The 25,045-nt window shown below is 37.8% G+C and overlaps 1 protein-coding gene across 4 annotated transcripts in view; it reads left to right on the plus strand.

Moving 5' to 3' along the window:
* CEP57L1 (centrosomal protein 57 like 1) overlaps positions 1 to 25,045 on the plus strand; it is a 64,006-nt gene that overhangs the window by 29,615 nt on the left and 9,346 nt on the right. For 2 of the 4 annotated variants that reach the window (XM_055136555.1, XM_055136553.1), the window contains exons 2-7: positions 12,955 to 13,120; positions 15,229 to 15,408; positions 17,955 to 18,076; positions 21,579 to 21,695; positions 23,022 to 23,099; positions 24,299 to 24,385. In XM_055136555.1, coding sequence (XP_054992530.1) covers positions 12,958 to 13,120; positions 15,229 to 15,408; positions 17,955 to 18,076; positions 21,579 to 21,695; positions 23,022 to 23,099; positions 24,299 to 24,385 — 747 coding nt within the window. In that variant the 5' untranslated portion in view covers positions 12,955 to 12,957. Of the gene's footprint in view, positions 1 to 5,961; positions 6,097 to 12,954; positions 13,121 to 15,228; positions 15,409 to 17,954; positions 18,077 to 21,578; positions 21,696 to 23,021; positions 23,100 to 24,298; positions 24,386 to 25,045 lie in introns of those variants that run through there. The other 2 variants (XM_055136554.1, XM_055136552.1) reach the window with 2 other exon arrangements.

Below are 25,045 nucleotides of genomic sequence, written 5' to 3' on the forward strand. Positions count from 1 at the left end.
TGTATTCTGTTTGAAATACTTTATGACCCCCATTGGTAGCATAAATTTAGACAACAAAACTTCTGGTTAAAATGTCCTCTACCCTGCAGTGCATTGCATTTGTAGCTGTTGTCTTGTTCCAGCTTTACATAAAGAGCTGTGTGTGTGTGTGTATGTATAAAAGAATAATTCATCTTATAATAGTATTTAAATTTAATAGATGTTGGGGCTGGAGCAATAGCACAGCGGGTAGGGCGTTTGCCTTGCAAACGACCCGGGTTCGATTCCCAGCATCCTATATGGTCCCCCAAGCACCGCCAGGGTAATTCCTGAGTGCAGAGCCAGGAATAACCCATGTGTATTGCCGGGTGTAACCCAAAAAGCAAAAATAAAATAAAATAAAATAAATTTAATAGATGCATTAGATACTTGCTTTTAGGCCCTTAACCATTCTTCTTGGGAACTTGAGGACTCCTGCTATAGACATGTTTCTGATTAATTCAGAATCCTTGTGCACATTTCTCTGTTTATTCCTCAGAAGTAACTTCAAACATTCATTTATATAAAAACCTACCCTCCCCTTCCCCCATGTATGCTCAGTCTATAGATAAAATCTTCAGTTTTGATGACTTTGACCATTTGTTTTTCCCTTACTGTATTTTTCATCCCACATACAGGAGAGATTTCTCTTTCTCTCTTTCATGGTGGAGGTGGTGATACCCACACACATTAAGATGAATAGAACTAGTCTCCTGAAATTTCACAAAATTATAAACCAATGATAAGTAGATAAAGTAAAATTTTCTTCAAAAACTCTTTTTTAGGCTTGTTCTTCAAGTCTGTGTTCTCCCTTGAACACCTGTCTGCTTATTTGTCTCTGTTCCTTTGCTTGCTTATCTCTACTCTCAAGAATCCTATGTTCTCTCTTGAACATGAACTTCTCCCTTTCACACTGTTTCTAAATAAGTTTTCACTCTTTCTAAATAAGCGTCAATAAAAATGTTTTTGCTTCTCACAAAAAAATACTTCTTTAGAGTTACATAAGTTAAAAACATTAATATTATGAGTAATTCTTGTTAATGCATTTTAAAATTTATGTGAAATAATTAAATCCTAAAAGTATAAATTATTGAGTGAACAGAATTAAGAAATTTTTAAGGGGATGAAATAAAAGAAAGAAAATTTTGAGGGGAAAATCTGAATAGGCCTGTAAAGTACAAAAGTACTTTCTCCTAAGAAAGGGAACAATGGCTTTATATTAGAAAATATTAAATCATAGACACTACTCAAGTGTCTACATTAATTAGTAAATTCTCTATTGATGTTAAAAAACACACCTGATAAGACATAGAATGTAGCACTGTCATCCCATAGTTCACTGATTTGCTCAATCAGGCACCAGTAACGCCTCCATTGTGAGACTTATTGTTACTGTTTTTAGCATATCGAATACACCACGGGTAGCTTTTCAGGCTCTGCCATGCGGGTGGAATACTCTCAGTAGCTTGCCAGGCTCTCCGAGAGGGACGGAGGAATCGAACACGGGTCGGCCACATGCAAGGCAAATGCTCAACCCACTGTGCTATCGCTCCAGTTCAAGATATAGAATCACTGTCACTGTCATTGTCATCCCATTGCTCATCAATTTGCTTGAGCAGGCACCAGTAACGTCTCCATTGTGAGACTTCTTGTTACTGTTTTTGGCACATAGAATACTCCACCGATAGCTTGCCAGGCTCTGCCATGAGGGCGAGATACTCTCAGTAGCTTGCCGGGCTCTCCAAGAGGGGTGGAGGGATTGAACCCGGGTCAGCTGCGTGCAAGGCAAACGCCCTACCACTGTGCTATTGCTCCAGTCCAAGACATAGAATATCCTATATAAATGAAATGTTAATTTGTTAATGAAAATGTCAATAAGTCCCTTAGCAAGTTACCTTTCTTATTCTAGTAGAGGACACCCATAAGTAATATAAGAGAGCAATCAAGTGCTGGGAAGTTTGCCCTGTCTTTTATTAATTAATTAATTTATTTTAAATGTAGGAGTACTGCTTTTTATTCAGCCATTGATTAAGCTAATTGAATTGGGCATGAACTCCACATTACTTTTTTTTAAATTGAATCACTGTGAGATACAGTTACAAAGTTTTCATGTTTGATATTGAGTTATACAATGATCGAACACCCATCCTTCCATCAGTGCACACTTTATTTTTTTTTCTGAGAAACATGCGTTATTTTTATTAGAGAACTACACAATGAAGCTTTGTGGTATTATATTACACATTAAAGATAATGCTAATAATTTGACATTACCCATGATAAAATAAATGCAGAAATTGAATATTCTGTGAAAATCAGAGTTCACAATCTTAATATTATAGCTATTTATTTATTTTTTAAATTTTTTATTAGATGTACAGTTACAAACTTATGAACTTTTGTGTTTGCATTTCACTCATACAGTGATCGTTCACCCATCCCTCCACCAGTGCCCTTTCACCTCCACCAATGATCCCAGTATCCCTCTCACCACCCCCACACCATCCCCCACCACCCCATCCTGCCTCTGCAGCAGGGCATTCCCCTTTGTTCTCTCTCCTTTTGGGTGTTGTAGTTTGCAATAGAGGTATTGAGTGGCCATCATGTTTGGTCTATAGTCTACTTTCAGTTCGCATCTTCCAACCCGAATGGATTCTCCCAACATCCTCTACTTGGTGTTCCCTTCTCTTTTTGAGGTGCCTTTTCCCCCAGCATGTGAGGCCAGTTTCCAAGCTGTGGGGCAGACCTCCTGGTCCTTATCTCTACAACTCTTGGGTGTTAGTCTCCCACTCTGTTATTTTATATTCCACAGATGAGTGCGATCTTTCTATGTCTGTCTCTCTCTTTCTGACTCATTTCACTCAACATGATACTTTCCATGTTGATCCACTTATATGCAAATTTCATGACTTCATTTTTCTAACAGCTGCATAGTATTCCACTGTGTAGATGTACCATACTTTAAACCACCAGTGTCCCCAGTATATCCCCACCAACACCCATCCCAGTCCTCACCCTGCCTCTATGGCAGGCAATTTTCCCAATACTCTCTACTTCTGAGCATTATGTTTTGCTCAGATTTTCCCACCACGATTCAAGCCTGCTTGCCAGGGGCAGATGCTAGATCATTTATTGTCCATTGATTATTTTTAATATCTTGTGTGTCATGGCCACATGCTTATGGAATCCTAGATTGTAAATGGTTGGGTTCCAGAGACATATCTGTAGGGCACTGATCCATTTTGGGATTCCAGTGAGCATCTCTGGACCAGTGCTGTTGGTATGCTCGGGTGGCACCCGGAGGCACATTGTGGGGGTGACAGCCAGGCCGAGGAGTGGGTGGGGAGCCTGAGATGGACAGCCCGGTGCCTCTGCTGCCATGTGGCATGGAGATTTAATCCTGGGACCCGCATACTTTGTCATTGTTTGTGGAAGCTCTTGGTCACCAGGATTCCATCTGGAGTAGGCAGGGAGGCTGCACCTGCTCCATCTGGGGTGCCCCAGTGAAATTGGCTCGGTATGGGGCCCAGAGATATCTCCGGCTCTGAGGTATCTTCAGGGACACGCTGCTGTGTCTCTGGTTTTTTACCTCTTTCGAGATTTATTTATGGGTCTCTGAAGCAAGGCCAGTAATAGAGTTTACATGGTGGCTCTGGAGTTGATTCATGGGGGTGATTGTCAGTGCTTCCATGTGTATTGGGAAGTGGGGGGAGGTAGCCCACCCCAACTCTGTGAAAGCTTGGGAATTTTAGTCACAAAACCCGCATACCCAAATTTTCAGCAGATTATATCTTGGTGAGGTCCATCCTGAGACAGTGGAGTCAGGTGGGGGATATGGCAGCAATTTTGGATTGTGGAAGCAAGTGGCGGTTGGGGGCTCTGTTTGGGCAACCTGCCCCCCTCCGATTTACCACAGTCTGTTCAGCCATGTGGCTTTTGGTCTCTTTCGAGATTTATCTATGGGTCTCTGAAATAAAACCAATAAATGAGCCTGTATAGCTGAGCCAGAGGTGGTTTGTGGGCATGGCTCCCACATACCTAACTTTTGGCCATTTAATTTCTTGGTAAACTTGTTCCCAAGTTGTTGGGGTCTGGCCAAAGGCACAGTAGCAATTTGAAGACACCATCAGGCTGCTGATGCACTCACCCCGCAGATGCAGGTTGACCTGTTGGCAGCATCATACCCCCTTGCCTGTCTTTTAAAGAACTTCTTTTAACTTCTTAAAAACTGGGTTCAAGACTATGAATTCCCTACACTGTTTCCTTTCCATGAAGCTCTGTATGGTTCCTTTAAATGTGAATAACAATCTCGATGGACAGTGTTCATGGTGAGAGTATTCATTTCATTGAGTTTTTGCACCATAACTTTCCAATAGAGTCTCATTTGATAGATCTGATGAGTCTTATAGGTTTTCGTTTTTTGTATCTTTCTGCTTTCAGTATTCTGTCTCTGTCTTTGATTTTTGTCATTCTGAACACAGTGTGTCTTGGAGTTTTCTTATTTGAGTCAATGTTGGGTAGGCCATTTATATCTCATATATTTGCTTGCCTGTATTTCTCAATTTTGGGAAGTTCCTGTTTTTGTTTTGTTTGTTTTGCCATACCCAGCGATGCTCAGGAGTTACTTCTAGCTCTGAATTCAGAAATTCCTCATGGCAGTGCTCTGGGGACCATATCTTATCTGTGATTTTTAAAAAAGTATTGGTTTTTCATCGAATTTACCTTCCTATTTATCAGGGACTGATGATTCTTAACATTGTTTCTCTTGAACTCATCCTGTAGTTCTCTGGTGTGCTGTTCATTTATTTTTATACTTTTTCCATTTTATATTGTTTTCTAGAAGCTTCCTCCATGTCATCTTGGAGCTAATCTCTTTTCCTTGGCTGCTATTATTCAGCTGCTCAGACCATCTATTAAAGGTTTTTTGTTTGTTTGTTTGTTTGATATCATCTGCCATACCTTTTTTCCTGTCATTTCTGATTGTGAGTTTTTTTTAATGTTTGTTTTTGTTTTTGCTTTTAAATTTCTGCTCTCATATTTTCTTGTGCTTTGGTGACTTCCTGAGTCATTATTTCTTTGAATATTTTAAGCGTCCTTACCATGGTGTCATTAAAGTCTTGTTCTGGGGATTACAGAGCTGTTTGAGCCTCCATATTATTTTTGCTCATTGATCTTGGTGGGCTTCTTCACGTCTTCTCCACTGGGCTTGCAGTGTTCTTGCTGTCTCTGTCTCGGGGTCAATCTTTATAGTTGGCCCCACTGGCAGACTCAGAGATTAGGCTGGGAGTTGCTCTTCTCCTTCCCTGCCCATTTTCACCTAGTGACAGGAAGCGTAACTGTAAACAGCATGAAATTTGATGAGTAGAGCTATCAATGCAGCATGCATGCTTCAGGAGATGTGGTGCTGGGCCTATTAATATAGTAGAGGTCAGCTGTGGAAACTAGCTGGAACGAAGGAGAATATGCTTTCCATTCTGAAAAAGGGACCCAAAGAAAACCGCAAGGCGATTATCTCCCCTGAAAGGGTGGGAAAGTAAGCAGAGATGCAGGAGATGTGGTGCTAGGTCCATTAATATCTGCCATTAAATTCTCTAAAGAAAAATGTCTAGAAATAGAGTTCAATCAACAGAAAAGTATTTTAACTTAGAAAGAATACTGAATCTCTTCCTATAGTGCTGCTTTTTTAAAGCAGTTTAACTTTTTGAAGAAATATTACCAGTAATATTTAGAAATTTTAAGAATTGTGATTTACTTAAAATAATACTGAATTTTAAAATTCTGTCCAAGAAGTATATACCAAGGTTCTGTGTGTGATGTTTATAAAACTCAAGACAATGTTTATAGAATTGTTGTGTCTTACATTAACATGGGATGAATATATAAGTTGTTGCCCTAGTCAGTTTAATTCAGATAATTTATTTTACAATTTTTTGTTTTGATCAGACCCTGAGGATACAATGTGGCTTTGCAGAGCACAGCGGTTGGGACTGTAAGAACTTAACAGAAGAAATAAACATACTTGCTCTCTCTGAATGTATATTGATATTAGGAGACACAGATCCTTAGAAATGAGAAAATGTAAGTGCCCCAACACATATCCATATAGATAAAACTAAGACATGTTATTATAAAGAATCTACAAAAATTTTAAATGTCCATTTACCAGATTTTGTCTATTTTGCCATTTTTTTGTCCATTTCTGTGTCCATTTACCAGATTTTTTGGGGGGTTGGGGGTCATATCCAGCAGTGCTTAGGACTTACTCCTTGCTCTATGCTCAGGGATCACTCCTGGCAAGTTCAGGAGACTATTGGATTCTGGGGATCGAAACCTCATCTGCCTTATGCAAGGCAATCACCCTACTCTCTATACTATCTCTCTTTCACCTTTACCAACATTTTAATACATTAACTTCATTTTTTTAATGTTTTGTCATTTTTGAAAACTGGAGTATAATTATGAATTTTATATCCCTTATTATACAGTTGGTAATATTTTCTCATTAGCTGAATATTCAAGACAAACTATAGCTAAAGATGCTGGAAAGTTTAATCAGTTAGTAATCTCAGACTTTGTAAGTTTTAAACTTACTGGATTCAAGTTCAATAAGGAAAATTTTATAGCTTTCTGTTTATTAGATAAAGTGTTTATAAGACTCTTGTTATCAAATTTGATAATTGATAAATTGGCTTGGTTACTTGATACCTTTATACTTGACACAGACTGGCATTGAGTTTAATTAACTGCATATAAATATTAGATGCTATATTATAATCCATAAAATATGTTTAAACATTGGAATTACTTGGTGCTTTCATTAAAAAAAACAGCTGTTTTACTTATATGATTATGTTCTTTCTTAGCATAATGAGTTTGAAGAATACTCAATAGGAAGTTAATTATTAAATAAGCAAACCAATTTTACTAGCTCTGTTACTGACTCATCCCCAGTGTTTCATCCCCTCCATCTCCTTTCAGTGTTTTTTCTTGGTCTTCTTTCAACAGTGAAATCTGACTTAGATAGCTGAACCTATACCTTATTTCATATTTCATATTTTAGACCATAGATAATAAATAACTACTTGTTCAGGCTCAACTTTGTTACAGTTTTCTTCTGTTTCCCCACTCATAATTTCTTCCCTCTAACTTCACTGGAGGAGGGAGGGTTTTTTTCCTTCCTTTACTGGCCCCCTATATATTAGCAGTCTTCCGCAGTCTGAATTCTACTCTGTATATGCACTCTCTCACGCTCTTCCTTTCTCTCATGTCTCGTTGGATGCTGGGGATCAAAGTAAATCTGTCATTCTTAGCCTTTTAAAAATTTGCCGCAACTTGTTTAGGGGCACCACAATGGATAGATAATAATCTCTCTAACAGAAAAAGGCAATGAGTCCCAGACACTCCTTTCCAGACTTGGACACTGAAAAGTGCTAATTAAATCTCTGCACTCTCCTTGCTTGATCTGGGAACCAGATCCTAGCTCTAGATTCAGCACAGTTAATCTAAAAGAATCATCTTTTTTCATCATATTTGTATGTCCTTTTAAATTAATATTTATTTCCATTAATGCTACTACCACCTTTCTAGTTGTCCGTGTAAAAAAGCCGGGAGTCTAGGTTTTGGAGGGTTAACTCAGTGGTTCCAGGATTTAGGTTTCATCACTGGTATCACATATGGTCTCCTGAACATCACCAGAAGTCACGCCTGAGCACTGATCCAGGAGTAGTCCTGAAACACTGCCTGATAGGCATGCCCTCTTCCCCCCAAAAACAAAGGAAATATTTGTTTCAAACTTCCCTATCTCTACTGATTAATTAAACCAGCAACAAAAAGTATATTTTATTTTACTACTTATTTTGAGCTGGAGCAATAGCACAGTGGGTAAGGGCCTTGGCCTTGCATGCGGCTAAGCTGGTTCAATTCCTCCATCCCTCTCAGAGAGCCCGGCAAGCTACTGAGAGTATCCCGCCCGCACGGCAGAGCCTGGCAAGCTCCCCGTGGCGTATTCGATATGTCAAAAACAGCAACAACAAGTCTCACAATGGAGATGTTACTGGTGCCTGCTCGAGCAAATTGATGAACAACGGGACGACAGTGCTCCTTATTGTTTTAATAAAATATTAATGTATCTTTTTAAAAAAGGGAAATTTGGTCAGGCCGGAGCAACAGTACAGCATGTAGAGCTCTTGTCATGCACATGGCCAGCCAGGATTCAATCCCCAGCATCCCGTATGGTCCCTCGAGCACTGCCAGGATTAATTCCTGAGCTCAGAGCCAGGAGTAACCACTAAGCATTGCCGGTTGTGGCCCAAAAACAAAACAAAAAGAAAAGTTAGCGAGTATCATTGTATTGAGTCCACACCTAGTGTTGTTCAGGAGCTACTTCATAGAGCTCATGAGTCACTCAGCGTGACTAGGGACTCATGCAGTCCTGCAGATCAAACCTGGGCCTCCTGCATGGACGGCATGTGCGCTCTGGCCCATTGAGCTCTCTTGTTCCTGCTTTTGACTTGTTTGTTTGTTTGTTGGGTTTGGCTTTAGAGTTTTTGGTTACACACAGCTATGTTTAGGCATCACTCCTGGCCCATCATTCAGGGATTACTCCAGTGGTTCTCCAGGGACCATATGGGATGCTTGGTCGGAACCCTGGTCGGCCAAGTGCAAGGCAAATGTACGCGCTGTACTACTGCTCCAGTCCTGTTTTTGACTATTTTGATTCTTTCCATTATTTCACATTATCTAGCTGGTTTCTAGGTTCTTTGCATCTTGTTTGGTTTTGATTTTGATTTGGAGGCCATCTGGGTAGTGATCAGGGCTTATTCCTGGCTTTGCAATCAACACAGTTACTTCTGATCAGCTCTGCCACATGCAAAGCAAGCACCCTGACAATCTCTCTAGCCTCTCTAGGTTCCTTTATGGTATCTTATAAGTATTTTTCATGCTCATCACATCTTCTCGCTCTTATTTCAAGCTTTTTTTTTTAATTAAGTAACTCCTTAATTTGTTACTCAATGATTTTTCCCCCTCTCCAGTCAGCTTACCTCAGAGCCTGAATAATATAGACCTGATCATGTTAGTACTATTCATATTTTTCAGTAGCTGAAAGATATAGTATTCAGAATTGGATAAAATTCAAATTCCTTAGTATAATATATAAAGTCCTTTGTGTTTTGTCACACACCATCTTAGCCTACCTCTTAACTACCAACATTTATTTACTGTGTGTCACCAAATTCACTAGGGAAGATCATTTTCCTTAATAATCATTAAAATTATTCTAACATTCCACTAATATATTTTCAGATTTTCTGTTCAGTTTAAACCCTATGTTATTTTGGTCCGTTTTTCATATCTTTTATTGATGTACAGTATACCCTGATTAAGCATCTTATTATCTTTTTTTCATGAAGTAAAACAGATTTTATTTGGAAGGTTTTTGAAGGTGTGAAGAAGGAGAGAGTGAGAGGAGAGAGAGAGAGAAAGAGAGAGAGAGAGAGAGAGAGGAGAGAAAGAAACACACGAGAGAAGGCAGGCTTCTCCAGGGGTGGAGAGAGAGCCCCTGCACATATCTCAGCATTAGACACAAAAGCATGAAAGTACACACCTCAAGAGAGGAGATGCGGGCAACACATGTGCTCAGGCACCACAAGTGCTTGGTCACGTGGATGCAAGCAGCACATGGGCTCGGGCAGCATATGTGCCAAGCAACTTAATTTTAAGCAAAGAGGCACTCATAAAGTGCTTAAGAAACTCGAAATCCATACATTTTGTTTTATTCTTTTTAGTATCTTTTGTAATTTGAGCTAGTCATATTCCCTTGATGGGGATCACCCTGCTTCCATTGGGATATACAGACTTCCACCATAGAGGGAAGTAGATCTTCTTACTTTCAGTCTGTACCCCTATCCATTGTGCCAAGTTGTCCTTCAGTCCAGAAATAACTCTAACAGGTTCTCTTTGCAGAAAAACACAAAACTTCCATCCTCTTCCCAGATGGAAGTGAAGCAGTCTTCCAGCTGTATGGAGAGGTGAAGGGAATTCAGGAATATAATTTACGTCTAAAATTTTAAGCCTAAACTGTTAGAAAAAATGAGGTCATGAAGTTTGCATATAAGTGGATCAGCATGGAAAGTATCATGCTAAGTGAAATTAGTCAGAAAGAGAGAGACAGACATAGAAAGATTGCACTGATCTGTGGAATATAGAATATAAGACTAGGAGTCTAACACCCAAGAATAGTAGAAATAAGTACCAGGAGATTGACTCCATGGCTTGGAGGCTGGTCTCTCATTCTGGGCAACTCAGAGAAGGGAACACCAAGTAAAATGTGGTCGGAGGTCATGCGGGGGAAGGGTGATGTGTGCTGCCGAATGTAGACTAGAGAATGAACACAGTGGCCACTCAACACCTTTATTGCAAACCACAACACCTAATCAGAGAGAGAGAACAAAAGGGAATACCCTGCCATAGTGGCAGTTTGGGGTGGGGGGAGACGGGACTGGGGAGGGTGGGAGGGATGCTGGATTTACTGGTGGTAGAGAATGGGCACTGGTGAAGGGACGGGCTCTCGAAATCTGTATGAGGGAAACATGAGCACAAAAATATATAAATCTGTAACTGTACCCTCACGGTGACTCACTAATTAAAAATAAATAAATTAAAAAAATAAAATAAAATTTTAAGCCTACTCTGTAGTTTTTTTTTATCCTATCTCAGCTATTCTTTATAGAGTTATAAGTAAGTTTCTGAGTCATTCAGAGATTCTGTGAAATAAATTGTTGTTGTTGCCGTTGTTGTTGTTGGGCCTCATCCTGCAATGCTTAGAGGTTACTCTTTGGCTCTGCACTCAGGAATCACTCCTGGAAGCAGTGCTAAGGAGACTGCCAGGTATCAAACTCTGATTGGTTGGTTGGTTGCTTGCAAGGTAGGCATCTTACTCGCTTTAATATCTCCTCAGCCCTACAAGATAAATTTTAAATTCACTTTTGTTAGTTGGGTAAGTAGGTTGTCTTTCTGCATTAGCCAAATCTGTAATTTGTTTGGCTGTTTCCCCAGTTTACAAAAATCATTTTCATATGTTGGTGGGTTTCCAAGAAGGAGCAAAAGTCAGTGCATATGTTCACTCTGCTGTATTTATCTAAACTCCTCTTGAAAGTTAACTTTAACTCCAGATTATTTATGGCTTTGCTTGTTTCTCCATTGATTAGGAAAAAAAAGACAACCCCCTCTGGCTAATTTGTGACTTTCTATGTGTTTTTATTATAGACCTGGTCTTAGTGAATCCATACTCTTTTAAACTTGTTTTTTCTCCTCTACTACATTGTTTTGCAGCCAATATCCTGAACCGAAACTGTAATTCCCACATTTCCCTCCCCCCATTACAACTATACAGGTTTTGTCTTTTGTCTGAGTGACTTAGCATGATATTCACAACTTTCATCTCTGTTGTAGCATTCGTTCTTTTTTAAGATCAAATAACATTTCACTTATACATTTATCACATTTTGGGTCTTGGAGATGGCACATAAAGCTGAAGCACATGTTTTGCCTCCAGGAACCCTGGGTTTGAGTCCTTGTACTCTGTGATTCCTTCACACTGCCAGGAGCAACGCCTGCACACTGCTGAGTGTGTTGCCTTGCATTCCCCCCAACCCCATCCACAACACACATAAAAAAAAAAAAGAGAAAAGAAAAAGAAGTTCCTTTTTAGTATATTTACCACATTTTGTTTATCTGTTCATCCAGTAATGGACATTGTGTTATTGCCACCTTTTTGCAAATTTGAATAATTCTGTTTTGCATATGAGTGTACTTTTAAACATTTTTTTATTAAATCACCATGTGGAAAGTTACAAAGCATCCAGGCTTAAGTCTCAGTTATACTATGGTCAAACACCCATCCCTTCACCAGTGCACATATTCCACCATCAAGAACCCCAGTATACCTCCCCTCCCACCCCCACCCCCCTGCTGTGTAGCTGATAATTTTCACTTTGCTTTTCTCTTTACTGTGATTACATTCAATGTTTTCACAAAAAACCTCACTATTATTGTTTGGAGTTCCCCCCCCCAAAAAAAAATCAGACCTGCTGAAAAGGAAGCATTTGATAATTTGTTTTCCATTGCTGAGAATGAAGAGCTATGAGGTCACGTGGTTTTGGATTTCTGTATTTTAGTAACTAAGTCCAGGGAAATTTCTGCCAGAAATTGCATCACTGCAATCTTGTACCTCTCTTTAGTGGTCCTTATAAAATGGCAGTTGCCACGCCTTTCCCCCTGGAAAGGAAAAGCGGAGAGAAAAAGACCTTTCCCCTCCTGGGGCATCATGGCGCCGTGGCTTAGTTCACAGTCTAGAGACATTTCTGCAAGAAGCTGCTGGTACCAAAAATAGTTTTGCTGGCCTCCGGGATCATGTTCATTCAGCAGCAGAGAGACCACACATGTGTGGCCACCGGGGTCACATCTCAGCAGAGAGCCACATATGAGTGTACTTTTAAAGACCCTGCTTTCAATACTTTTGGATTTTAAAGCCCAGGAATGTCATTGCCTTTTATGACACTGAAATATCAAAGAGAATTATTTCTTTTAGAGGACAGGCATTTCTCTGTACCCTGGAGATGCATTGTTGGAGAGGTGCTCAGAAAGTGAGAGACCTGGGCACTCATAGTCAACTGAGAAAGTAGCAGTTTCACATGCCCATGCCAGGACATGTATTCGTTGAAAAAGCAGGCAGAATCACTCATGCCATTAATGCACTAAGTCGCCATTTTTTGTTTCATTGCGGGGCTAATAATAGAATTAGTAATAATTAAACTCATAAACATACAACCCAACAGTGTATGATTATTTATGTTAAAGTTTCACCTGAATTTGTTGGTTTGGGCATTCAGTTGAAAATAATGACACTCTACAATATAATTTCTTTATTCTCTACAGATAATGGATTCTGAATTAATGAATAGTATGTTGGGAAGCTATCTTAAACCTCCAGAAAGAGTGTTTGTTCCATCATTCACTCAGAATGATGAATCATCACAGAATCACCAGTCTGTGAACTTAGAACTTACCTCTCCTAGAGTACTTCATAGTCCAAATCAACAAGGTAATCATAACATAAAGTAATAATTTGGAGAATTATAATATTCTATAAAATATTTTAATTTTTATATAGAAAATTAAAGATATTGAACTAATCTTAAGAAAACTACTAATTTTGGTTGTGTTGCTAATTAAAGGTTTCTATAAACTTAGATAAATTATTTTAACTTTTAAAATGTTATCTTTTAAACTATCAGATGATGATTAGCATAACCAGATAAACATATTACAAGTTTATCATTAAAAACATCATTATCTGGTCAGAGCAATAATAAACTTGTTTTGCATAGATGTGATAATAAACTTGTCTTGCATAGCTGTTCAAATTACTCTCCAATATGCTGGTTATCCCCGCTTTAAAAAAAAGTCCTTGTTTTGTTTTGTTTGGGGTCACACACAATAGTGTTCAGGACTTTCTCCTGGCGCTCAACTTGGGTCAATCCTGGCAGTGTTCAAGGAAAACATATGTGGCACTGGGGGTTGAACCTGGGTCTGCCACTTGCAAAGCAAGCTCCCTACCCACTGTACTATTGCTTTGGCCCCTTTAAATATATATATATAGTATAATAAATGGTTGCCTTGTAGCTTAGAACTGTAAGAAATAATCATCCAAATTAGAGGGCCAGCTATAGGTTCAATGTAAAGCACAATAAACCTAATTCATTTTAATTGTAAGAAAACAATGAACATTGCTAGCAAACATCCATCTAATTGGAAGTGAACTATGTAAATTACCCTTGATATTAATTTGTTTTATTCTTCTTTAGTTTTATACTTTGAAATATTAATGGAATAGAAAGTACAAGATAATATTTGAAATTTGTATAATTCTGAACTTATCCGACTTATGAAACTATTCATAGAACTGAGTAAAAATCATAATAATTCAAATCTACTACTTAGAATCTTTTAATCTTCATGTAAACCACTACTTTATGCTTTTTTTCAATGGCAGAAATTATGTTCTGCTTCATATGCCCTGATTTCCTTGGACAAAGGCAGCAACTATCATTTGTTATCTTTTTTTTTTTTTTTTTTGCTTTTTTGGGTCACACCCGGTGATGCACAGGGGTTACTCCTGGCTCTGCAGTCAGAAATTACCCCTGGCGGTGCTCAGAGGACCATATGGGATGCTGGGAATCGAACCGGGGTCGGCCGCGTGCAAGGCAAACGCCCTACCCGCTGTGCTATCACTCCAGCCCCAGTCATTTGTTATCTTGACTAAAACCAAGCACATCAGCAATTGAGAAAAACGTCTCCATCTAAATTTCTATGCGAGTCAGTGAATACTATCTTTTAATTTTTTTCCCTAATTCTTGTACTTGCTTTTATTCCTTCCTGCCTTCCCTTACCTGTTGTTGCAGTGACCTTTGTCTCCCACATGCCTGGCTTTGGTGCTTATCAGAAAGCACATCAGGTTGTGCTCACACACCAGACTCTGGTGCCTGCTGACACCTTTAGTTATGGTGGTTGGACATGTGCTCACTGGAACATGCACACTTTTCGTTGTATTGTGGTTGTATTGCTTTCTGAAGAATCACTATAGAGCTCACACATACCCAACCCAGAGTCACACTTCGTGGCTATGGTGCTCACGAATCTTTTTAATTGCAGTGCTCACTGGTGCTTACACCCCTTCATTGTAGTCTGTGGTGTGGTGGGAAAACACTTGGGGAATTCGGAGTCACTGAGGCTAGAGCTGCCAATCTTTAAACAGCAGAGCTGTGAGGACTCTCTCAGAGTGTGAGGAACGCCAGGGATTGCACTTGGCAACCTTACATACAAGTGTTCTAGATACTGACCTATTTCTCTAATCTCCCTTTTTAATTTTCTTTATTTATACTCGGATCTTTATGCCACCCAAACTCTTCATTGTCTTTAAAATTTTCACTTTCTCAAATCTAGAAAATAAACAAATGCAGTCATAAACATTATTTTAACAAGTTGTGTTAGAAAAAATGATGTTAGAAAAAATGTTAGAAACTCTAGAGTTTCAGTCACTTTTCATTTTTATGAACTAAATATTATATGTGTATTTCCCTGACTTTTATATGCTACTATAAGTGTTCAAGATTCTTATTTAAAATATCAAGCAAATTTTTTTTTCAACAGCTCTTATCTTAGCCTTAAAAACTCTTCAAGAGAAAATTCATCGTTTAGAGTTAGAAAGAACACAAGCTGAAGATAACTTGAACAGCCTTTCCAGAGAAGCAGCACAGTATAAAAAGGCCTTGGAAAATGAAACAAATGAGAGAAATCTGGCATACCAGGAACTGATAAAGCAGAAAAAAAGTAAGAAAATTCAACAGTTCTTCAAAACATGGTTGTTACCAAAGATTGCATTTTGAAAGTTCAACTAGCCTAGGCTAAGAAAACTTATTCAAATGTCTTCCTTTTTTTTTTTAAAATGTCTTCTTACAGACATTCAAAACTTGAGGTCTGTTCTCAGATGTTTTGATATTTGCAGAAACTGATGTAACCCAGACTTTCCTCTATTATGTATTTTGTCCCTTTACAGAAGTTTCTGAGATTAACTATTTTTCTTTCAGAGAAGTTAATGTTCACTCTTAAGCACCTCTCTTTCTCTCTTTCTCTTCTCTCTCTCTCTCTGTTTTCCTCTTTTCCTCCCTTCACATTTCTCTAAGTAGACTTCTTGAAATAAAATTATTGTACTTCCAGAAACATAATTTAGATTTTTTTAAAAAGTTACATTTTAGATGATTTCTGTGTAGAAATTAGAAAATTTCCAGAACACAGATTCTGTTTAACCCATAATCTAAGTGAAATACTTTATATTTCCAGTGTTTTTAAAATTTGAAATATAATAAACACTAGTAATTAATTAATATAAAAACTATAATTTATTTAAAATTTTCTGTTTAACTTAAGAGGGTAATTAGAAGAAAGAAACCAGAAGGTAGACTTTTGTGTAAAACTTGTTTAATTTTATTTTCTTTTTTCTCTGGAAATTTTGAAGTGAATATCTGGATCCAAGTTTTAGAGACTTAATACATGATTTCAGTATATAATTTAACTTCCACCTATATAACTTTTGGGGGTTGTTAATTGGGGGGCACAGCTAGCTGTGTTCAGATCCTGGCAGTGTGCTCAGGGATCATTCCTGGTGGGCTCAGGGTACCATATGGAATGCTGGGAATTGATTTTAGGTTGGCCATGTGCAAGGGAAATGTTTACCCACTATACTATTGCCCTGGTCCCTGACTTTTTCTTTTAACACTAAATTCACCCTTATGAACAAGGTTCAAGTTTGTGTTCCAACTTATAAATAGAATGTCAGAAATCCTTTTTGTTATTGCTATTTGGGGGCACGCCCAGTGCTGTTCAGGGCTTGCTTCTAACTGTCCTGAAGGATCACTCTTGGCACTTTCCTGTGATCAAACCCCATTTGGCTGTGTGCAAGGCAGGCCCCCTACCTGCTGTATAATTGCTCCAGGTCCTCAACATATAAATAGAATAAAGAAATGGGAGAAAAAAATTCTCTTCGGTAGTTGGGCATAAGTAACGAAAGGGCTCAGGAAAATAAAAATGTGAAAGATTAAGAAGCAATTACTTACACTTTACAGAATTAGCTGTGCTGTCAGTAATCAAGAACAAAGGAAAATGGTAGAATGTATATTTATACTTGAGTTTCCTAAAATGGTAAAAATATGCGTTGAAAGGAAAAAGACTTTAAAAAATAAATATATATGTATATATAGTTTATATAGTTTACAATAGCATTAATGTTTATAGTACAGAGTTACTTCATCCTTCCCACTAATGAAGTGCCCAAAACTTTCCACCACTATCCTTATGTCATTTCTATTTCACCTCTTCCTTGCCCCCTCATCCTCACTTCTTGGTATTGTCACCATTCAGTTTTATTTTCTTGTTTTCATTCTCTGTTTACCACAGATGAATAAGCTAACCTAAAATTTGTTCTTCTTAACATGATGTCTTTCGGTTCTGTTCAGGTTGTAGCAAACTGCAAGGTTTCATTTTTCTTATAGCTGCATATTAGTTCATTGTGTGTACATACCACAACTTCTTTATCCATTCATTTGTTGTTAGATATTTGAGTGGTTTCCATGTTCTGGCTATTGTATTTAGCACTGCAAAGAACATAGGTGTGCATATCTTTTCAAGTTAATATTTTTGGTTCTTGGGATAGATATCAAGAAGTAGACTCCTTGAGCCATATGGAAGCTCTATTTTTACTTTATTGAGAACTCTACATACATTTTCCATAGAGGTTGAACTTAAATGACATTCATACCAGCAGTGCAAGAGGCTTTTTTTTTTCACCACATCAACACCAACACCAGTTGTTTCTAATCTTGTTGATATCAACTACTCTCACTGGTGTGAAATATCTCATTGTTGTTTTGATTTGTATATCCTAAAGGAAAGAGACTTCCAATTCTCCATTTCTAAATAGCTTCATTTCAAAGTCCATTCAGGACTTTTACTGTTTTGTTTGTTTCTGAGGTGCCAAGAATTGAACAGGATCTAACACATGCAAGAAGTGCTCTACTACTGAGCTACATTCCTGGCCCTGCCAGAATTTGTGTCATTGTACAAGTTATCAATATCTTCTCCCTTCTGATGTATGCTCTCTGGGTTTTTAGGGGATAAAAGATTAAACCAGTTATATACAATGAATGATATATATACAAAAATGTATATTCATAATTCTAGGAGAGTCAATACTTAGAACTAAAAAGTCTTGAACTTTCAGCCCTCAGTTGAATTCACATAATGCACTTCTTCTGATAATCAAATCTTTGATCTTTGTGGTAATTAATAAATTGACCTATAATTTTTTTCTTTTCTTATAGATATAAGTGTACAATTAAGCTCAGCCCAGTCTCGTTGTATTCTTCTAGAGAAACAACTAGAATATACAAAGAGAATGGTTCTTAATGTCGAGCGAGAGAAAAACATGATCCTGGAACAACAGGTGGGCATATTTACTGTGAAGAATATAACTATGTTTTGGAGAATATTTTAAGATGGGAAAATTTTCCTAATCTTAAATAAGTTATATAGCTATGTACTGGAGATTTCCAGTTAAGATAATACAGACTCAGTCACTTTGATCATTTCCTTTCTTTAGAGGAAAACGGTGTCTGGACAAAAGATGAGAACAAGAGAGAAATGAAAGGATAGAAGGAAATAGAAAAGAATATACTTGAAAATTAACACAATATACAGACATTTGAGGATTAGTAAGGTGATGAAAAATCCACCAATTCAAAATTGGTATATAAAGAGAAAGGGAGAGAAAAAAAATATACAAGGGCTTTGGAGAATTGACAAAGTAATGAAAACTCATGCTGTGTAAGTCCAAAGAATTTGAGAGAGAGGCTATATAGTGGTTTTGATTCTCTTCCTTTTGGACCTAAGGAAATTAAAGTTGGGTCTAAAAATAGGATCCTGATACATCGCTACTGTGCTCTGAATGCCCTTTAAGAGGGAACAGGGAACAAAACCTACATGAACACTTTGCCGTTAGACTCTCAGAGTGAGCAAAAACATCATAGTCCCTGGAGCTGGATTAATGTAATCCTGAATTGCTAATGTTTATTTATTTCTATAAATGTTTTTTCAACATAGTGAGAAATTTTGAACCAAAGTTAACCATGCTATAGGATCTGATCCTTTAAGAAATTGGATGCATAGCAGACATGTCATCACTGTCACAAGGTTAGTCTGGCTAGTGCTAGCTCTAACAAAAACAGACTTTAAAATAGTTACTTTGCTACACTCAAGGAGATAAAAAGACAAAACTGAAATTTTCCTGAGAGCCTTGGACAACAAAGTGTCAATGCAGATCAGAGAAAGAACCAAATGAAAATAAAGAACTTGTGGGGCTGGAGTGATAGCACAGCAGGTAGGGCGTTTGCCTTGCACACGGCTGACCCAGGTTCGAATCCCAGCATCCCATATGGTCTCCTGAGCACCGCCAGGAGTAATTCCTGAGTGCATGAGCCAGGAGTAACCCCTGTGCTTCGCCAGGTGTGATCCAAAAAGCAAAAAAAAAAAAAAAGAAAGAAAATGAAGAACTTGAAAATATAACAATGAAATTTAGAACTCAGTGGATAGGTCTAACAGCAGATTAGAAAAGATATTTTGTGATCTTGGAGTACAGCCATCCATTATCAATGAAGAAGTGAAATAATAATAAACTCAAAAATAGATCAAGAGGAAGTAGGAGCAATAGTATAGCAGGTAACTCGGGTTACTTCTGTGGCATCCCTTGTGGTTCCCTGAGCCTTGCCAGGAATTATCCCTGAGCTCAGGACTAAGCCCTGAGGATGCCAGGTGTGCATGTCCTTACCACAACCCCACTAAAGAAAAAAAGATAACAGAGGCATAAGTTAGAGTGAGATCAAACTAATGTGTAAATTAAGTTTCAATAGGAGAGATGAGAAAGTGAATACGTTTGACTCTTCAATGATTGAAAATTTTCTAGAAATATTTAGTCACACTCAGTGGTGCTCAGAACTTACTTCTGGCTCTTCGTTCAGGGATCACTCATGGCAGTGCTCAGGGAATTGTATGAGATGCTGGGGATTGAACCCAGGTCAACCACATCCAAGATAAGCACTCTATCCAATGTGCTATCGCTTTAGCCTCTCGATAAGTATTTTTTTGTTGTTGTTTTTGGGTCACACCCAGTGATGCACAGGGGTTACTCCTGACTCATGCACTCAGGAACCATTCCTGGTGGTGCTCAGGGGACCATACAGGATGCTGGGAATCAAACCTGGGTTGGCCGCATGCAAGGCAAATGCCCTACCCGGTGTGCCATCACTCCAGACCCTCTATAAGTATTTTTTTTAGATGTAACCATAATTCAAAAATACATAAAACCAAGCCAAAAGAAAAATTAAAAATATACACCTAAATCTTATTATAAAATAATTAAAAATGAATAAAATCTTAGAAGAATCTCCCAACAGAAAGATTACATTCAAGGGAACAATAACTATTGATGAGTGGTGGGCAAATAATTTCCTCCAGTCTGTGGGCTGTCTTTGTATACTTGTCTTCATTTCCTTTGAGGTACAGCAGCTTCTTAATTTAACCAGTGTCAGCTGTGTAGAAGGCTGGCACCTTAGCCTCCATACTCTCTTTTTAGACCCTACTGGTCTATTCTTATGCCAAAAATCATGCTATAAAACAAAGTCTTGAAATCTAGTGATATGACTCTTCCAACTTTATTCTTTTTGAAATTTATTGCGTTTATTATAGAGCTTATAAAAGTTTTTGTATTTTGATATAAATTTTGTGACCAGGATGGCATTCTTTACAAATAAATCTGCTGGAGGTTTTTGTTGGTTTGGTTTGATTTTTGGACCACACCCAGCTGTGCTTGTCCTCAGGGGTCACTCCTGGCTGTGTTCAGGGACCATATGTGATGTGGTGCCAGGGATTAAACCCAGTTTGGCACCATGCCTTAACTCCTGTAAAGTAATATCAGCCCTCCCTGATGTGGTTTTTATTGGAATATTGTTATATCAGTATTTGGGGAAATTCTGATATCTTGAAAGTATGGAATCTTTTATTCATGAATGTGTTATTTCTCTTAGGTTGTTCTTCATTACTTTCTCCTTATGTGGTTTAAAGCTTATAATGAGGAGCTTTGTATATCTTTAGTGATGTTTATAAGAATTTTATGTTCTTAGTGCTCTTAGAATAGTATTGGGATGTGACCCTCCCCATGCAAATATGCAGGTTCCACAATGTGCTGAGTGACGTCTGGTGAACACGACTGAAAAATATGCTAGGACCAAAGCCAAGCTTCTGTGTGATTCCTGATCATTACAACAACAGCAAAGAGATGAAGAGATGGAAAAGGGGAGAAGGAAAAAAATTGAACAGATAGTATAGAGTTTTCACACACCCACTACCCCCTTTAACTATTCCTATTATCACTGTGCATTGGTGTGGATATAAATATCTTTATGAAATAGTACATAGATGTGCATATATGTATATGTAACTTTTCTTTTCTCCATGTTCTCTATCTGTACCATTCCCAATAGCTCCTTTTCTAGTTTAAGCAAAAGGAAATACTTATGATTAGAATCGGTCCCACAGGTTCTATTGCTGGCATTTTCTTAGTAAAAATGTAAAGTTCCCAAGTAATTTCTTAGTGAAAATAGGTAATTTCTTAGTAAATACCAAGTAAGAAAACCAAGATTCATAGGAAAGTCTTTGTTTTGGTGATAATAATGTAGCTCATATTTTTTGCACATTATATCTGCTTTTTATTTAACTTATATGCTTTTTTAAAGTATTTTTTCCTTTCTTGTAAGCCACTATAGGATGACATGTATATATATACATGTTTTCCATGGCAGATTATGATTGTGTTTTTAATTCTTAGAAAGTATATTATTCTTGAGCCATTGGCATCATTTGCTAAATTCAGGTTTTGTTTTTATCCTTTCCAGGCCCACCTTCAAAGGGAAAAAGAACAAGATCAATTGAAGCTGCAAGCAAAACTTGAAAAGCTGGATATCTTAGAAAAAGAATGCTTTAAACTTACAACTACTCAGAAAACTGCAGAGGTAAGCTTCTACTTTTGTCTTTGAAGTGATAATGCCAAGAGTAAATCTTTAGTGTTAGCATAATTGGCACTGTATGTGGATGTACAGTCAATCTCAGATTTATAAAACTTCATTTACAACTTTTAGTCGGGTAGACATTCTTGCCTATAGAGATGAGAAGTTAATGTAGCCTGTCATGGCATGAAGGAGCTTGCTTTTGGGTGTGAAATTGTAATTTTGGCTTCTTCTGAGAGGGCAGAATATTTTCATCTGACAGGCAGCTTACATAAAGAATATTGAAAGGGCTATATTTCATCATTTCATCCTTGCAATTCAGATAAGCCTCTTCTAAATTTTGTCCTGAAATGCTCTTTCTCTGTCTACCTAAATTCTATACATTTCATAGGAATTTCTCCAAGACCTGTTTCTTATAAAACATTTCTGAGTCCTCTAACACTAGGAAAGCTTGCCCTTTGATATAGTACTGTCCTTTTATTCTAATCCATACCATCAATATTAAGATAAAATATTGATATGTATAGGACAAATATAGTATATTCATGGTCCCAGTCAGTTTATATTTATTATTTTGTTATTATACCATTTTATTTATGTTAGCCTTTTTTTCCCCAAAAACATTATAAATTTTTCTGTAACAGTGCCTCTTGTCTTATTTTTTAAATATTTCTTTCCTATTCTTCCTCCAGCTGTGCCCTTATCATAAGCATATCATGCACATTTATTGTGATTTGTCTATGTTTTGAGTGGAACATTCATAACCAGAATGATAATTGTTTGACCTGCTAGGCCTTTAATACTCCCAAACATTATCTCACGGTGATTCAATAAAAACCAAAAAATTTTAAAAAGAAAGAAGAAAAAAAAATACTCCCAAATATTTTATCTTTATGGTTTTGTTGCTGGAAGTTAATAGAGACCATATGTGGGTGCAAAAAGAGAAGTACAGGGGTTATTGCCTTGCCTGCAGCCAATACCTGGTTCAATCTCTGGTACCAAATATGGTCTCCTGGGAATTTTTTCGCTTTTTCCTTCTTATATAGAATTGCATCTTAGCATCTTTTACAATCCTATTTTCTTGATTTTTTTTTTTGGCCTTAATTTTCGAAACTATTAAGAATCAAGACCCTAGAGCCACCTGGCTAGATAGAGAAACAGGTCCCAGTTAGGAGGCCTGGTCCCCAAAGCACATCCCGGAGTAGCTATTGAGCATCACCAGGTGTGGCCCAAGGAAAAAGAATCAGTACCCTTAGGGCTCTATTTGGAAAAGGAACAAAGACTATTTGGTTTCGTTTTTAATGTAATCCTGTTTTTTAAATTATTTTGAAGGACAAGATTAAATATTTGGAGGAAAAGCTTATGGAAGAAGGACATCTGCGTAAGCTAATTCAAGACAAAGCTGCTGAGGTAAATAAAGCACTGTTATCTATCACAGTAAATCACGTGTGTTTTTCTTACACTTTATTTTAATTAACTTAAGCCTGTAATATGCTTCTTATATTGTTAGTTTTGTCTCTTTTTTGCTATAATGCATGTAATGATATGTAGTATGGTATAAAATGTAGTATAATAAGTCAGCTAATATATTATTGGACTTAACTTTATTACCAAGAGGTCTTTGGTAATTCTCTCTCTCTCTGTCACACACACACACACATACACACATACACACAGAGTTAAAATATCTCAGATTTTTGGCTTAATGCTATATATTAAATAATAAATTCTCTTATAATCAGAAAATTATTATAATTGTAAATAGACTTTAGTGACTTGTTCACATAAAAACAGTATTTTCTTTCTCAAAAATAATTTTTATCTTTTTAAACCGAGACCATCTGATTTCTTGTTATAATAGGTTTTGTTTTGGGTTGATTTTTTTTTTTTGAGGGTTGTGTTTTGTCTTTTTGTTTTTGTTTTAGAGCTGAGCTTCCAGCTCTTTACTCAGTGCTCAGGTGACCATGAGTGGTGGTGCTGGGGATCCAGGCTCAGTGCAGGGTGGAGGAGGGGGTGCTGTAAGGCTTTAAGCACCTTACCCACCGTACTATCTCTCCAGCTCCCTTTTTCCCTTTTTATTCATTTTCATCAGGTGCTAACTATAGGGATTATTTGGAGTATTTCTTTTCTATGGAAAGCAGTGTAGAAGTAAGAGTGCCACATTCTAGGGACCTGAGTTTGATTTTGGATTTTTGGTTTTGTCATTCTTTAGTTCTTTTTTGGTCATTTTTGCCTGTTTGCTCATGTGTTAAAAAAATAGCTGTAGTACACTCCATTCTGGAGTCACCTACCAGGCAAGCACCCGACCCACTTTACTGCCTTTTCTGTCCTCATGTAATACTAGTTTTTTAAGAAGGTTGGTTATTTATTTATTTACTAGAGTGGTGAGTCCACACCAGGCAGTGCTCAGAGCTCACTTCTTACTCAGCACTCAGGGATCACTCCTGGCAGGGCCCCAGGAGACTATATAGGGTGCCAAGGTTCAAACCCAGGTCTGTAGCATGCCAGGCAAGCGCCTTGCCCATAGTACCCACTGTACTATCTTTCTAGCCCCAAGGAAAGTCATTTAAAGTTTTTTTACGCCCCCCCCCCCACCCCTACTGTTACAGCTTCAAACTGGACTTGAAGTTAATAGAATTTTAATGTCTTCGGTATCAAATCCAAATTGCTCCAAGGGAAAGAGGAAATCTTCAAAGGTATGTCAATATTTTACTCTCATTGATGAGTATTTGTTTACTGTTTTAATGTTTTTATCTTACCATGACCAAAAATAGTTTCAAGAGATTAATAGTAAAAGGCTATAAAATTGTGAACAATGCTCTAAAGTTGGAAGTAAAAACATGAATGGCCTCAGCTCCCTAAGCCCTAGCAGTAGGGATGCAGGGTCTCTCCCCACTCAGGCCTGGCACCTGTGCTGTCGGCTTGCTAACTAGCATTCTTGCTGACTATCTGCCTACTTCCCCCCCACACAGATACATAGTGCATAGTGCTGCTTCGAGTGTCCCCATCCTGTGGAGAAAGGCTCTCTTTTGCACCGATCAAGACTCCCAAGTCCCAGCACATCTTTTCACAAAGCACAATTTCCTGGAGGCACCTGGGAAAATCTTACTTATAGTTGTTCCTGCCTTCTCAAAAGTCTCCTGCCACCCCTTCCTTTAAGGGCACTGTTTCTCCAGCCATCAGGACCTTTGTTCGGGGCTTATATTTCACTTGGTTAATTGTTTAGTGGGAAATGTGTGTGTATGTGTGTTTGTCTGTCTGTCTGTCTGTCTGTCTGTCTGTCGAGAAGGGGACAGGAAGGAAGGAGCATGTGGGAAAAGCAAGGAGAGTTCAGTGTACTCATTCATTCATCCCAT

Source organism: Sorex araneus, chromosome 4 (genome assembly GCF_027595985.1).
Source record: "Sorex araneus isolate mSorAra2 chromosome 4, mSorAra2.pri, whole genome shotgun sequence".
NCBI lineage: Eukaryota > Metazoa > Chordata > Mammalia > Eulipotyphla > Soricidae > Sorex > Sorex araneus.